Source organism: Cyrtonyx montezumae, unplaced genomic scaffold, assembly GCF_038088225.1.
Source record: "Cyrtonyx montezumae isolate F1298 unplaced genomic scaffold, pur_monq_1.0 scaffold_3, whole genome shotgun sequence".
Lineage (NCBI taxonomy): Eukaryota > Metazoa > Chordata > Aves > Galliformes > Odontophoridae > Cyrtonyx > Cyrtonyx montezumae.
In genome coordinates this window covers 84,539,523-84,555,999 of record NW_027072034.1, presented here as the reverse complement: position 1 = coordinate 84,555,999, position 16,477 = coordinate 84,539,523, and the positions used below count along the sequence as shown (strand labels likewise).

Sequence of the window (16,477 nt, the reverse complement as noted above, 5' to 3'; positions counted from 1 at the left end):
ACTACATGCCAGGTCCTGTTGCCACAACAACCCCAGGCAATGCTACAGGCCTGGGGCAGAGCGACTAGAAGATTGTGTAGAGGAAATTTACTTGGAGATACTGGTTGATGCTTGGCTGAACATGAGCCATCAGTGTGCCCAGGTGGCCAAGAAGGCCAACGGTATCCTGGCTGGTATCAGAAATGGTGTTGCCAGCAGGAGCAGAAAACTGATTGTCCCTCTGTACTCAGCACTGGTGCGGCTGCACCTCCAGTACTGTGTTCAGTTTTGGGCCCCTCACTACCAGAAAGACATTGAGGTCCTGGAGCATGCTGAGAGAAAGGCAACAAAGCTGTGAGGGGTCTGGAGCACAGGCCTTATGGGGAATGGCTGAGGGAGCTGGGATTGTTCAGACTGGAGAAGACTCTCAGGGGATACCTTATCACTCTGCACAACTCCCTGGAAAGAGGTTGTGGTGAGGTGGGGCTTGGACTCTTCTCCTATGTAACCTGTGATAGGATTAGAGGGAACAGTCTGAGGGGAGATTTAGGTTGGACGTTAGGAAAAATTTCTTCTCCAAAAAAAGTGGTTAGGTGCTGAACAGGCTGCCCAGGGGGGTGGTGGAGTCACCCTGGAAATGTTGAAGAAAAACTTAGATGTTGTACTAAGGGACACAGTATACTGAGGAAATATTGGTGATAGGTGGATGGTTGGACAGGATGATCTTGGAGGTCTTTCCCAACCTTGGTGACTCTATGATTCTATTACATGGGCAGGAGCTTTGGGTTGCTTCTGCCCCATGGCCAAACACATCACACTCAGCAGGGCTTGGCCTCAGATCAGTATTTAGCGGAAGGTATATCTCTAAGAAGCAGCTTTTGATAAAAGCAGGAGTTAAGGGCAATTATTTTAGGTCTCATCCAAGAGCTTGTCACTCCCAGCTCCCAGCTACTGCCAGGCTCTGCAACTGTGATAAATGTCTCTGTCAAGCTGTCTGCAGCTGAGCTGTGCTGTAGCTCCCAGCTATATTGGATGTGGGCAACCTTGGTGAGACTAGCCACAAGACAGCACCAGCAAAACACTTAATGGTGCCTCAGGTATCTCTGCAACACACTGCAACCCAAATCAACTCAGAAGAGCCCCAGCACAGAACTATCACACAGACACTGCTGCATTTCCTCCCCACCACAGGCTACCTTTATCTATATTGAAGCCCATGCACTCAAGTAGGCAAAACACCATGCCCCACTACTTACAAGGACCAGTTGACTAGGTTTCCAACGATGAGCAGCACCATCCTGTCCTGAAGAAAAGACACCAATGATCACATGGAAGTAGAAGGAAATGCAAGTGGCCTTGCCCTCATAAATTCAGGCCACCATTGTCTGAGGGTTTGGAGCCTGGTTCCTGTAACTGCTCATGCACCTGGCTCTTGCATTTGCTCCATGTGAAGGAGCATTTGTGAGATGGATGCTGCTCTGGCCCTCACAGATTTGAAGAGAGCACTGCATAACAGAGATCAAGCATCTAAACAGAAGAGTCAGCTCCTCAAGAATCATTCTCAGAAGATTCACATGCCTACAAGTTGCTTGGCTAAGTTTCCACTGATTTCCTAGTTAACTTCCTTATACCCCACATTTAATACTATTTAATAGAAAACACACTGCACAGAAAAATGACATGTTTGAAAGAGGACACAGGATGCTTTGGACAGCCTCCTGCACATATCCATGGAACGCCCCCCTCCCCCTTTTTTTTTTAAACCAGTTTCACCATTAACAAGGTAAGAACTCCAACTGTGGAGGGCAGAATGGATACATCTGTAGTCCCTATGTATTTGTGCTTACACAGCTGCTTTCATGAAGTAGCTATTTCAGGCCAGTCAGCCTTTATGCTGAGTGCACCAACTTTGCTTGCAAAATTCAGTCTGATGCTTACTGCAAGAATGAAGAATAAAAATGATACAGTAAAACTCAAATAAAGATCTAATTTGGCTTCAAGCAATAATTAATGCTCTATGCTAAGAAGAAAGCAATCACTAAGATGCAACCTAACAGCTACTGTTTCTTTTTTTCCCTCCTGTCTTGCCCAAGGGCACTGAAGAAACAGCAACAGTCACTGCATTCCCTAGAGAGGATGCACCAAGTCTCACACCAATTCCTTTGAGCTGATGTCCCTAGAAAGAAAGGGCAATGGCAAATCTTGGCCTGGTGAATAGAACAAGGAAATTCTGATGGAAGTAAAAAGCTCCAGCAGAGTTCTATAATTACACACCATTCAGAGGTAGGGGGAGAGAGGGGAAGCAGGCAGCATCACTTCTTCCAAATAGCCACAACCCTCTCTTCTGCACACTGCCTAGAAAGCAAGAAAATGCTGAAAGAGGTGCAGAAAACTGAGAAATCACCTACCATGTACATTGGTCGACTGCACTGCTGGATACAGTCGGTGTACAGCACCATTGCTGCCCGTCGAAATATCCCCAGGTCTGCCAAATAAGAGAACTGAAGTCAGTATAGCTAGTGAGCTCTGTAATACCTGCTGGGGAAAGATCCAGGCACACACTGGCTAACTGGGGACCCATGCTATGAAAGTCAGGGTGTTCACAGGTTCATTTCTTGCCCTTGGGAAGTAGTCTGTGCTGAGCAGAAGGGCAGCAAATGCACAGTGTTTGGTCAAAACAAAAGGTTAAAAACCAAACATTCTTGACCCTGGTGCTGCCCAGAAGTCAGACAGGCTCTGTCTGCATGCAAACAGGTTGGCTTTGCAGCCACTCCTCTTCAGGGGAGAAGAAGAGGAAAAGTGCTTTCCATGGAACAGTATGGAGAGAGACACAGGAGACCCTCATCTCTGTTGAGAGTGGACTAAAGAGACAGAGTACACAATGCTCCTGATCCAGAATAAATAAATAAATAAATAAATAATCACTACACAATTTTCTTTGGAGAGCCATCATTAGCAGTGGAGAGGAATAGACATGCATGCGTGCAAAGGTCCCTCTTTAGTCAAAGATGCAGAGCTCATAAAGACTTCTGTGTTGAGATCAGGGCTTTTCTGTGCTATACCATCCCCTTTTTGCCAAGGAGCAGCCCCTAGCAGAACTGCTGGCAAATGAACTTCAATTCTTAAGTGCCAACCCTGGGGTGGCACACAAGCCCACCTTCCACACACATCCATGCACCCCCACTGCTCAATCGTTTCAAAGAAGGAGAGCTGCTGCCAGTTACCTGAGTCAGGGCCATCTGAGGCAGACAGGAGCAGAAGAGGAAGGAGAAACATGTTTGTAAGCAGAACGCACGAGCCAGGCTCCCCATCAGACCTTCTCTTCCCTCACCCCATCTAGGTCACCCCTCTGGAGCACAGCACAAGAGACAGCAAACGTGTCCTGTTGATTCCCATGGTCTGGGAAGCAGCAGCAGGAGGACTTTAGAGGCCAGAAAAGGCATCAGGTGATGAAGAGGAAAGGATAACCCCACACACAAGCGCACACCACAGGACTGGCCTCACAGGTCTATCAAAAGCCACAGAGGTAACTAGCAAAGGTTCAAGCAAGATGCATCCACAAAATAGTTTGGCTGTGGCACTTACCCATCTTGAAGCGGCCCATGTAGTAGATCTGGGTACTGAGAGCCAGGGAAGCCAAAACATGGATCAATGAGAAAATGACCCAAAACCACAGATCATTTTTCCCAAACACCTGAAAGCAGAGACATATTGGAAAATAAAAAATAATAAGAAAAGAAAAAACCCTGGGCCCTGTTACCAGCAGGCTGCTCCTTTCTTTCCTGTATCACCACAGAGCATTAGGCAATCCCACTGAACGTGGAAGAGAAACCACTAAATCTTCCAAGTCAAAACCAGATTTATAAATCCAGAGACCATGACAGCAAGAGGAACTTAGCACTTCTGGAGAAAAAGCCATTACTTCCGGATACCCCTTCAGATAAGAGTGATGACCCTGATGGACTGCAGCTGGCTCAGGAAGCAGAAACCCTGGGCCCCCTAGGCCTGGCAAGCTCCCCCTGCAGAGCTGGGCAGCAGCTCTATGGCCAGGAGATAAATCTTACAAAGGCAGTCAGGCAACCAGCAATTGCTTTACCAAGTGCACTGTTGCAAACCAAAAAGTACAAAGTGTTCCTATTATAAGCTTTTTGTTTATTTAAGGACTGGAAGTAACTTACCAATCCAAGTTAATGCTGTGTTAAAACTTTTATATTTCCATTATAAATGGAAGAGTTCAGAAACTCTGATCTGCTGACAGGCTACAACCACACAAGTCCCCTCCTCTGGGGCCACAGAAGGTGCCTGAGTTTTTCTATTTGCATGGAGAAAAAAAGTAAATAGAAAAGCCTTCTCTTCATGAACAGAAAAAGCTTATAATCTCTACTCTACAACCTGAAAATCTCTCTCAACAAAATATTCACCATTTCACAATAAAAGCCCAGTGGTTTGAAACTAGGCATGCAAATCTAGAATCACAGAAGGGCTTGGGGTGGAAAGAACCTTAAAGCCCACCTAATTCAAATCCCCTCCCAACAGCAGAGCTGCCACCTACTACATCAGGCTGCCAAGGGCCCCATCCAGCCTGGCCTTGAATACCTTCAGGGATTGGAGCTGCCCATCAAGCAGAGCTACCAAGAGATTCTTGGAAATTTTCAAGTTTATGAGCCATTCCTTCATGCCTTATCCCACAGTCTCCTGCCTTCAAAGGATCAACTGGTATTCTCAGCTACTGTAGGACAGAGTGGGGCTAACAGTCTGCTGAGGTGCAGCCAGTAGTTCAAGAATTCAATGGATTTTGCCTGGTTACTGCTCAACCAAACAGTCATCCAGCTAGAGAGAAGCAATGGTAGAAAGAGGCATAAGCAACAAGGTTGTGAGGACAGTTGTTTTGGAAAGGAAGAGGGGAAAAAATAACAAGAGCACTAGGAGTGAAAGTACCTGCTTAACAGTCTTACTGAGCTCTACTGCTTTCCCTGGTCCTTTGGCTACTTAAGCCACATTTCCAGCCACACATCTCCTCCCCAGAGAAAAAGGCAGATAAGAGGGAGCCATACCACTCCAAGGACAGCCAGGCAGATGACCACAGCAAACGAGGCATAGGCAGAGTAGGCACTGGCATTGATGTCTGGGTGGCGGGTCTGGTAGAGCTTAAGCATGCAAAGTCCTGCGATCATGTACATGAAGGAGGTGTCTGTGGAGGGAGCACAACAGAAATAGTGATAACAGGTGCTGCCAGCAGGCTGAGAAAGTTGCTCAATGCACATACATAAGTGAAGTGTGTGGCAGCACAGCCAAACACAAAGCCAGCTGGCAGAATCTCTGATGCTATACTACATTGTACAGCAGCTCATGCTTTGCTATCTTGCAGTACATCTACTATGCTCTGGGGCAACAAAAAAAAAATAAAAAGGCATTATGGCAAAGAAACAGGCAGAACATTACAGAATGGTTGAGATTGGATGGGACCTCCTGAAATAATCTGATTCAGTTCCTCTGCTCAAGCAAGGTCAGCTGTAACAGGGTTGTCCAGGACCCATGCCTGGCCAGGCTTTCAATATACCTCCACAGAAGATCACAAACTCCAAGCAATCCATTCCAGCCTCTGCCCACCCTTCCAATTTAAAAAAAAAAACATTATCCTGACTTTGAACTGAGGTTCCTTTTTTCATCCAAAGATTTACTGCCTTCAGAGCAAGCCTGGAAGCTTCACAAGTATAGAGAGGTGAGAAATACGTAACTCAGCAGGAGATAGAGCATGGCAAATCCTTCCTCAAGCACAAAAAGAAGGCAACTTGGCTTACCAAACTGGAAATTAGAGTAATTGGGGCAGACATGGTAGCAGGCACTAAGCACTCCTTCCATTATCAGAGCGATCCCCATAGCATAAAACAGACCAAAATGTTTTGGGATCCCATAGTCCTAGAAGAGAACAGAGGTGGACAGAAGGCACTCTCACTGTTCTGATCACAGGAGAGCTTCCACTCTTCATTACCTCAACCCTCCTAACCCTCCACACTTGTCCTTCAGCCCATATGTAATTGTAGCCATACCGTAGAGCCAGTAGAATCTACAGGCAGCAAATCCAAAATGATTACACAGAAACTTCTGAAGACCTCAGTGTCTTGTTACTGATATCTTGAGCCCACTGCAACATCACATTTAGAGGGATGTTAACTAACCAGGCTGCACTTTTTACAAGCCCCATTAGAAACATGTCTAGCTCTTAGTTCAAAGGAGTCTCCTCCTCTCTAGAAAGCAGATGCTTCCCTCCACTGCCTGTTTCATCGTCACAGGTCAAAGCAAGGATCCAGATGTGCTCCCAGCCAGCTCATCTGTCCCAGTTTTTCCACAGTGAACACTGGAAGAAGAGCAACAGGAGTCATTCCTCAGCTCATCTCCCTGTCTTTGTGAGTCCAGGCTGGGTAACAACAGCAGCACAGACACACCACAAGCAGAAAAGTAGTGGAGTGGGCAGGAGTATGCTCCACCTTCATTTTTTGTCAGGGATAGAAAAAAGAAAAGGATTCCATCCTCCAGCAAGGAATGCAAATTGAAAACCACCGTGCATTATCCTGGTTTGTTTTCATCCTGCCCTCCCTCCCACCACTAGTCCCATGCAACCATGTACCCACTAGGGTATAGACATCTTTCATCTCCATGGCCCGACGGTGGAGAATGTTTCTGCGCAACACAATGAGAAGAAATAGAAGGCCCAGCAGCATGTGGCCCACATTGCTGAGGATGTTGTTGAAGGCACTGCAGGGAACAAGAGGGTTTAAGACAAGGGCATCACAGAAACAGGAGGCTGAACCCCAGGCTACAATAAACTGAATTAATTTAGTTCCCCACCACCACCATCCTCCACCTCAGCAGCTGCCAAACACCTGCCAGTTTTACACAATGGAGAATGATTTTAGGCTGAATATTTTATCTTCCTCAATGGATTTAACACTTTCTCCGTGAGATTCCCAACTCTGGGTCCCCTTTGCACTCCGATTTTAGGATAGAAAAATGTTGCACTGAAAGGACTGTTCTGAAATGCTTTTCAGAGCTGCTTCTCTTTGAATAAATGTGAAAGCATATCATTGGTGGCAAGCAGTTTTGCTGGCACAAACCAGGTACTACACACATCTGAGAGAACATCTCACTGCAGCAGAAAGCCACTGCTGAGCTCAGGGAGACTCTGCTCAGAGCCCTAAACTTTCAGTGTTCTTATTAGTGTGGTTGCTGTGAACCTGGAAAGGAAAAAATCCCTGCCTGGGCACAGTATGAGGCAGAAGGCAATAATGCAGTGACTGTGGGACTCACCTCAGCACCCCAAGTGGATGAGCACACAGAAAGTTGTAGTAGCAGATGTCCTGATTGCCTGTAACATTCACTACCTGGACAGAGAGGAGGTGGGAGAGCTGATGTTAGCGAATTTTCTGTTTGGATGTCTTTGCATTGTGCATGCACTGCATTTGGGCAAAGCTGAAGTGCCATACTGCAGATACAGCACCTGAGGGCTGTGATTCTGCAATCACTACACCCAGCAAACAGCTTTTCAGAAAGCACTGTAACTCAGAGCTCACAAGGTCCTGAAAAGCATCAAAGCTAGTGGACAGCAGCTTAAGGTGCTTCAAATAGGACTGGTGGCTGAGCCCTTGACTGCTTTGAAACTCATCTGGGTCCTTTTTGTTCTCTTTGCCTAGATTTAGTGCTTGGGCACCTGGCAGGTGCCCCTGTTTCAGAATAAAGTCACTACGTAGAAGTGAAATCAGTTTGATAGGACGTAAAGATGTCTGTAGAGACCTGGAGGCAGCCCAGCAGTAGCACTGCCACAAGGGACTACTGACATCTGAAAGTGAAAGCTTTTATGAGTGTCAAGATGTTGCCACAGGCCACAGACCTGACAGCAGGCCTTAGAGAAAATATACCTTGTGTTTGCATCCTGCAACACAAGAACAAGGGCGAAAAGTAAATCTGCTTGCAAATCTCTGAGTAACAGCACGATAACAAGGGCTATGGAAAAACAAAACAGATCAGAAAAGAACACTCATATCATAGCCAGCTGCATTTGCTTTCAGTTGTCTTCCAGAGAGGATAGCAGGGTCCTCCTGACTGTAAAATAAAACAGGCTGCAAATGAGGCACTGGAGGATTAGGAAGACTGAGGAGCAGGGATCTGCAGTCCCTGCTTTCCAGGCAGTAGTAGCAGAAATGAGCTCAGAAAGCTGAGCCAAGCTAGCAGCCATGACCAAAATCTGGTTCATTGATCAGCTAAAGTAATCTGCCCTTCAGAGAAAGAGCAGGATCCCTAGGTGATCCCAATTTTACTGCAACTGTCACCCTTGCACCACATAGCCACAGAGTAGGTTCAAAGGCAAGATGACACCAAATGCTGGTGACAGCCACAGGTTGACACACCGTTTGGTAGGTGATGACAAGCTGGATGACCGGCAGGGCATAAAACACTGCAATGGTGATGATGTTCCTGCAGAGAGAAGGCAAAAGCAGAAGTTACATACAGCATTATCAGCACACACCTAGCTTGGAGCCTTACAGTGCAAGTGGAGGAGTGCTTAAGTCCATAAACCCTTCTCTCCCAGCCACAGATTTATAGCAGCTCAGGTTATGATCCTCCTGAAGCAGAAGAAAAATGCACTAATGCAAACAGGTGGCAAATAGTGAGAACACGTGAAGAATCAGGATGCTAATCATAACCTCTTATATTTGAAAAGCTAATTAAAAAAATGATTTGTGTTGGAAGGACCTTAAAGATAACCTCATTCCACACTCCTCACCAGGAGCAGGGACATCTCCCACTAGATCAGGTTGCCCAGGGCCTGATCCAACCTGACCCTGAAAACCTCCAGAGATGGGGCACCCACAGCTTCTTTGGGCAGCGTGTGCCAGCACCTCACCATTCTGAGTGAAGAACTTCTAACCAACGTCTTACCTAAACCTAAATCTACCCTTAGGACAAAAGGAAACTGTTTTAAACTATCACTATACTCCTGATAGAGTCCTTCTCTCACTTTCCTGTAGTTCCCCTTTAGGTACTAGACAGCCACAAGGAGGTCTCCCTGGAGTTTTCCCTTCTCTGCACTGAACACCAATCTCTTTTGCTCCAGCCCACTGTTCACCCTCCTGGCCCTTCTCTGGACCCACTCAAATAGATTCACATTCTCTTGTGCTGGGAACCCCTCCCTGCAGTACTCCAGGTGAGGTATCACAAGAGCAGAGCAGAGGGGGACAGACGTTTCCCTCAAACTGCTGTCCACACTTAAATTCCTCCTTCCCCGGTATATTTCAGAACATGGCTTATTAGCACACTTAAACGCAAACCAGTAGCCATTGCCAGGATCACATATGCACTGGCCCACAGATATTCTCATTACATGGGATCTGCAGAGATTGCTTAGAACAGAGTGTAACAGGACAGTTCAAAGAATATCCTTAAAACTAAACTGTGGATCAAAAGAAGAGCATGTGGGCACTGGTGGAGAGCTTACAACTAGAGACAAGGTCCCAAGATCAGGCCCTACCACTTCGTCTTCTTACCAGAAATAGATTTTGTACTTTTTGCTGACAATTCTTCGGTCCTTCCTGGACAAGTCTGACAGATAGAGGAACACCTAAAACATTAATGGGAAAAGAAAGAGGGAAGAAAACAACAACAAAACAGAAAAGAACTAATGAAGAAGCCAGTAGGAAAATCTCAATGTACTTATAAAACCTGAAGCTTGAGTCACTACTCCTACCAAACATCCAGTTACCATCGCACATTGTTTTCTCCCTATGCTGTCCCACTTCCTTGTACTTTCTTGGACACACTGGGATTCCTTCTCCTTCCTCAACTGTTCCCCAACACGTTCTCATTTTCCACATTAAGTCACTAATTTCAGCAGTATGCTTAGCACATCAGGAAAACTTCTTAAGACTCTGAAAGAACACTAAGAAGCACATCCATCTCTATTAGATGAAATCCAGCAGAGCTAAACTTAAAAATCCTTGGAGGATTACTGGTGCTGTTCCTGGCCAAGTGCCAGCCATACCTTCGTGCGGATGACATTTTTATCACTTTCAATCTCTGGCATGGTGTCGAAGTCGCTCTCTTCCTCCACAGAGCTGTCTGTGTCAGAACCTGCTGGTAGCCCATGCTCAGGGGAAGACAACTGCCGTCCACCACTGGAGCTAGACTCATCTGGAGCACAGCAGGAAGAAGAAAACAGGCAGGGTAAAGGCTAAATCCACACACAACAAGAAGAAAGATGCCCAGATACCAGCAACAATACACTGGAATAAGCTGATATAGTCATTTCAGGGAATAAGCTTCTTCATAGTCACAAACCTTCCTAGAAGTCTCAGATATCAGCTAGAAGTACTTTCAAGGAAATGTCTCTATCTGCCCTTCTCCTCACCTCCCCCGGTACTTTCTTTTGCCACCCTTACACACACACTTCTACTCTACTACTTCTCATCTCTAACATTTTCTACTCTTAACTAGCCTGGGCTCTGAAAACCAGAAGTCTGAGACCAGCCATACAGCTCAAGAAAAAGCAGCAGGCTGTTCAGAGATCAGGAACATGCTGACCTAGTTCATTTCCAGATTTTACATAAGCTTTAGGTCTCAGCCTTTCTAAAAATATTGTAGAACAAAGAAAAAAAGGAAGAAAGTTGAATTTTCACAGGAAGCAAAGCATCAGCTTTACTCCCACTGCACACACAGTATTGGTCACCTGCAGGCGAGAGGGATCTGCCCACATTTTCAACTCACTGGCTGAGCTCCCAGCCACCCCCTGCTCAGACTGAACAGATCACTAGCTTCTTCCTCATCTCCAAATGCTTTTAAAGCATTTCAGGAGTTGAAGGAAGAGGAAAATAACCCTCAACTCTCCTACATAACTGAGCTCCTCCTGAATTTTCCCTCAAACCTCAAGAAACTTCAATTCTGTGTGTCTTCATAGAGCATTCAGAGATATTCCACCTTCATGGCCCAATATCTGAGTCTCCAAGCTGTCAAATCCAAAAGATTATGCCTCAAAAATTCACAGCATTGAGCTGTTCAATACCCACCCCTCCACAGGAACAGAAACAGTTCCAAGAAGAAATACTCTGTCAAAGGAAGGGATTTAGTATCATTCAAGATTACCTCTTCTCCCAGTGCACAGTTCACCTGTTGAACAGCATGACATTCTCTCTCTGCTAATGAAAACAACGGGCCACAAGGAACTCTTCTCACTGTCTTGCATAACTACACACAAGCATTAAGCCTTTCAGTGGAAAGCATGCTTTGGTCTAAATAGAGGCTACATGATCTCATAACCAGATCTGGGAAGCTTGGTTGGAAGAGATCTTTTCTAAGTCCATAGTCAACCTGCCTGAAGCAGGACTGGCACCAACACTTGTCTGATGATTGGTGCTTTGTCTAGCTGAGTCTCTGTGATGAAACCCCTCTAAGAAGCTCTTCCAGAGATCTGCCACTTTTTGGTGGACGTTTCCCTGCCCTTTCCCCTACTCTCAAAGTGCAACCAGGACATCACAAACCTGCAAGCAGCTAGTGAAGGAGCTTGTAACTTTATTCCCTTCTGGCCTTAAAGCACTAAATCATTCAAAGTTTTCCCCTGCCCCAGGCACAGCCCTTCCCCTCTCCCCAGTTCTGGTAGGCACAGTACCAATAGCACCATAGCTGCTTCCTTCAGGGGTGCTGGCTGCGATGGGGTGCGAAGATGTCATAATCCCAGATCCTGCAACAGAAACACACCCAAAGGAGCCAGTTAGCTTCACATTAGTGCTTCAGAACAACTCTTAGGTGAATGCAAACAACTTGAAGAGATGGAGAGGCTTGGGAAAAGCAGCAGTTCTCCAAGCAGACTGCACTCTTTCTCTCTCTAGAGCATACTGTACGAAGGGGAAACCCTTGCTTTGCAATATGAAACAAACTCATCCCCTCCGGTCTCCTCACAGAGGCTGTCAGTCTGACTCACAAAAACACAAGCATCCAGCACCCTGCAGAGATCGCATTACAGGGCTGCAAAACTTGGCAGATTCTAGGGCAAGTCTCATGGTATTCAGAGCACCCTTATGAATTTCCAGTTCTTCTCTTCCTTGTGTACTGATCTACTCAAATAACACTACCTCCAGTTATGTCTGCAAAAATCTGACAGCATTTGGCAAGACAGCTGCTACGCTGTTTTAATTAAGGAGAATATGTTCCATGCTAAAAGTGCTCATGATCTTGTGTTGGTGACAAGAGGGACATGAATTTGAGGACTGACAAGTCCCCACCTCTCCCTCACACATCTGAAGCAAGAAGGGCTGCACCTTCCAGTGAGGTTACACCGGGATTTCTTTCTCTTGGCTCCACGGTCCTTTTTGTCTGGTGCCTGTTTGATCCTTGTGATGGCGCTCAGCTGCTGAATTAACAGCAGACTAACACAGTACAAACACAGCATGCTGAACACCCTCACACAAGGAACAAACACCTCTCTCCCCAGAAGGAAGAGAGCAAAAGCAGTGACAATAGGACTGCACCTTCCCGTGATGTCAAGCAGCAAGACTGGCCCTGCTCCTTGTAAAGCTTCACAACAGCAGTATGTCAGTCAGCAGCAAAGTGGCACAGGACACAGGTCACTGTTTAAAGCCTGGCAGCCTTCCTGCAGCCTGGCATTCTCAAACTGTCTCTCCAGCTTCCTGGTATCTGACTTCTTCCGAACTGACAGGCACAGCAGACTTCTCAGTCCAGATGCTAGCTCCAGGCACCTAGGTAACATCTTTACATGGATTTTCATACCATTTTAATTAACTACATAACAAACAAGCCCCAAAACTTGTTGCTGCCCAAGCCTTATTCCTCAGAAGGTGAGCTCCCACATGGCAATGACATTTCAGTTTTTAAGTCCAAATCACTCTCTTCCTTTGGTGTGTTCAGTGCTCACTATGCTGTGGACAAGGACTTGGTCATCATTTCAATTTGTTTACCAATGCAACAAACAGCTCAGAGAAACACTTAAAGTGGCCAATGTGGCATAGATTAAGCACCCAAGGGAACAATATGGTATGCTGCAGTCACCCCACAAAACATCCATTCATCTCCAAGCTGGGATTAGCAGGACATACTCATAGGATGCAAGCAAGATACACCTGCTCCTCATCTGCTGTGCAAAACTCCATCTCTTGCAGCACAGTTTCCTGCTGCTTTAAAATCATTTAGAAATACAGATCACTAGGAAGAGTACAAGAAAAACATTTTCCCAGCATTCACAGCACTGAGACACATGCAAACTTCCTACTCCTATCAGTCCTGTCCCACAAGGATGCTCCATTCTTACGTTAGAGCAAGGATTTTGCTATCAAATGACATGTCAACCTTCTCTCCTAAATATCTCAGAATGGCTTGGTTTGGAAGGGACCTCAAAGATCATTGAGCTTTAAATCCCTACCACAGGCAGGGTTGCCATCCACAAAATCAGGCTGCACAGGGCCCATAAAGCTTGACATTGACCATCTCCAGGATGGAGGCATCCACAGCTTCCCTGGGCAACTCATTTTAGTGCCTCATCACTCAAGTGAAAAATTTCCCCCTGACATCTAGTCTAAATCTCCCAAGGGAAGATCTAAATCTAGACAAAGCAGGCATACCAGGGAGAAAAGGCAGCCTGCCCTGTCCCTGCCAGTCACTTCAGACTCCACTCACCCAATAATTTCAGTCCTATTTCCCAGTAGGAGAGTGAGTCAGCAAAGTAAATGCAGCACACTAGGTGTGGTTCCTCCATCTATTGTCTCCTTCAGGTAGTGATGATGTGGAAGGAGATGGAAGGTGTACCACCAGATTAAAAAAGCAAACCACAAATGCTCCTGTCACTCATCCTATGACCTGACAAAGGGACACTTGGAGTCACAGAGTATTCAAAGACAATAGGCAGAGATAGATTAAGAATGTTCAATTTCTTGGTGGAGAAGGGAAAAGAAAAACGAATTGATGAAGAAGACAGGAGCCAGGGTTAGCCTGGAGGAAAATGAATTCCAAGGGGTGAGAAGAGTAAAAAATTCAGAGCAAGCCAGCATCCTATGGGTGATCTGAAGGACAGGGCAGATGTGAGTTATCAGTTTATAGGCATCAGTCAGACACACTCTGAGAGCACAAAACTGAGAAGGAAACAGCTTCCCCAAACTCCTCAGCACAAATGCCCTTCTCACTGTTCCAGTGCCCCAAAACCTGCTGCTGTCTCTCAACAGGATCCATCCCAAAGACACTGAAATATTTGTAAAGCACATGTGTACAATTCCCTGCTCGTTTGGTTGAAGATAAGTGATAAGTAGAAGACATGAGAGAATGAAGAAGCTTCAAGCTCTTGTTGCCAAATCATAAAGTCCTCTAATTCCCCAGGAGAGAGGTACAAGAGTTGATGCTTCTTTACCCCCAGACTTTGAATGCTTTGAACTATTTTTAAGGCACTAAATATTTAAACAAAATGAAACAATCTCCCAAAGCCTGCTGGGAAACAGAAGCCCACAGTGTCCCCTTTTCCACAAGACAAAAATTACCATCTTTCATCAGTAACCTCTCAGATGCAGCTATGCTTTTGCAACACAGAAATCCACAGGATGTAGAAATGTGGGTGCAGCATAATGCAAACAGAATCCAATACCAAAGTAAATAGCAGAGACAACACTACCTGTATTAGTCATTCATTTACTGTTCTCTGCAAATCCCGGTTACAAACAAATTTAAATGTAAATTAAAAAGAGAAGAGAGAAAGAAAGAAAGAATCTATCCTGAAACCAGGCAGAATAAATCCTAAAGCATAAGAGCTGGAAAATAAAATAAACAAGAAACACACCACAAAAGCAGGAATTCAGACCACAGTTTGGTGAAGCCTGCTTCAAATGACTTTTCTTGTAATGGCAGAGAGGAATCTAACATCTCAACAGCACCAGAGGTTGTGTGCATGACCAAGGAAGGAAGAAGAGTTTTAAGGAGAAAACACTTGACAGACTGCCTGTTCCTTGCCATACTTAAGACCTTTCTCATTCACCTAAGGTTGTCTCACAATAGAGAAGATTGCTTACCATTCTCAGGACTCAATCTCTCAGCTGAAGCCTTCTTCCGAACCCTGAAAATAGACAGTACTCATGAGACAACTAACAAACCCCGCTGCCAGCCATGGCAGGATTATCTAGAAACCAACGATGCAAACTCTAAGACCAAAGGATTACAACAAAAACCCAAAAAAGAAGAAGAAAAGAAAAAAAGACTGCACTAGACATGATTGCCATGACTGCTTGCTGGCTAACTCTCCAACTCCCAAAGTATCAGAATTTTCCTTCTTTGGATATGCACAACAGGTAGGATAATTATGGGATTGTGTCATTCCATACCACTCAGTATATTGGGAAGGACTCTTAGGCCACCTTTCCAAATCCAACTGTCCCACTGAAGGGACTGAACACATGAGAAACCACTGAAGTGAAAGGTGGCAGGAGCTAGAGCCATGCTTCTACTTGACGTTTAAAAAGTCAGTACCACCCCCTTCAGCACAGATGGCCAAGATGCAGAAGGCAAGAAAGAATAAAAAATATTTACTTGCAATAAGGAAAAAAACAACAAAAAAGCATGCACGTGTCTATGCACAAGCACATACACACATAGTTTCATTGAACTGCTGCAATGAAAAGTTCATTGAAGCATCATCAAAGTTTAGTCAAATAACCCATCTTCAAATTATTCTTTTTTCAGAGCACAATACTTTTAAGATCCCTTCTTGGAAGCAGTGGAAAACTGCCACTTTTAGTCTTAACAGTTCCCTGAAAAATCACAGTTCACACAAAACCAACCTGCAAATATGCCACAGGCTTTTCTTGGCTCTTCGCTCATCAACCTTTGCACACAGGGCCAGGAAGGAGCATAGAAGAGAATTCCTTCCTCTTGAGCCTCCACACTTTGGACAAAGGACTTGCTTAACTGCTGTCACTGCCTACACAGGCAGCTGTGACTGATCCAAATAAACTCTACCATGACTCACCACATTAAGAGATTTGATGCTCCACAAAAGTTTATCATGTGCTACTAGATGCTTGACCTTCAAGGGCAAACCTTACTTCGCAGGTGGGCTGTTGTCTCCTTTCTGCCCCTCTAGTTTAGATTTCACTCAAGCGAACCTCAAGGTCACCACAAGTGAGCAACAGAGGCTGGAGTAGCCAGAAAGAGTTTTACTCTTCCCCAACTCCCAGGAGCAACCTGTCATTGCAGTTGTGCCCAAGTGCAGCTCAGATATGAATATTCCCCACAGCAAAAGCCTAGACAACAAGCTCTGGGGCAGGGGATGCAGATCAGGAAGGAAAATGGCACTCTGAGACTCCAAGGCCATATTTTGGTCATTGACACTTTTTAGTACTTAGTTCAGCATTTCAGAAAGTGCTTTGGTTCCCCAATGCTCTGGCACCTCATAACCCAGAGAGGCCCCATCACAGTTCCCATCAGTAACCCTGTGTCTCCATATATGGAAACCCAGAGG

At 45.5% G+C, this 16,477-nt stretch overlaps 1 protein-coding gene across 3 annotated transcripts in view; it reads right to left on the bottom strand.

The window, feature by feature from the left end:
- SIDT1 (SID1 transmembrane family member 1) overlaps positions 1-16,477 on the bottom strand; it is a 41,307-nt gene that overhangs the window by 3,294 nt on the left and 21,536 nt on the right. For 2 of the 3 annotated variants that reach the window (XM_065742132.1, XM_065742134.1), the window contains 12 exons: positions 15,033-15,076; positions 11,636-11,707; positions 10,016-10,164; positions 9,522-9,595; positions 8,385-8,451; positions 7,288-7,361; positions 6,612-6,735; positions 5,781-5,898; positions 5,034-5,170; positions 3,565-3,673; positions 2,388-2,464; positions 1,236-1,282 (listed from right to left, as the gene is read on the bottom strand). In XM_065742132.1, the coding sequence (XP_065598204.1) occupies positions 1,236-1,282; positions 2,388-2,464; positions 3,565-3,673; positions 5,034-5,170; positions 5,781-5,898; positions 6,612-6,735; positions 7,288-7,361; positions 8,385-8,451; positions 9,522-9,595; positions 10,016-10,164; positions 11,636-11,707; positions 15,033-15,076 (1,092 nt within the window). Of the gene's footprint in view, positions 1-1,235; positions 1,283-1,434; positions 1,507-2,387; positions 2,465-3,564; positions 3,674-5,033; positions 5,171-5,780; positions 5,899-6,611; positions 6,736-7,287; positions 7,362-8,384; positions 8,452-9,521; positions 9,596-10,015; positions 10,165-11,635; positions 11,708-15,032; positions 15,077-16,477 lie in introns of those variants that run through there. The other variant, XM_065742133.1, reaches the window with a different exon arrangement.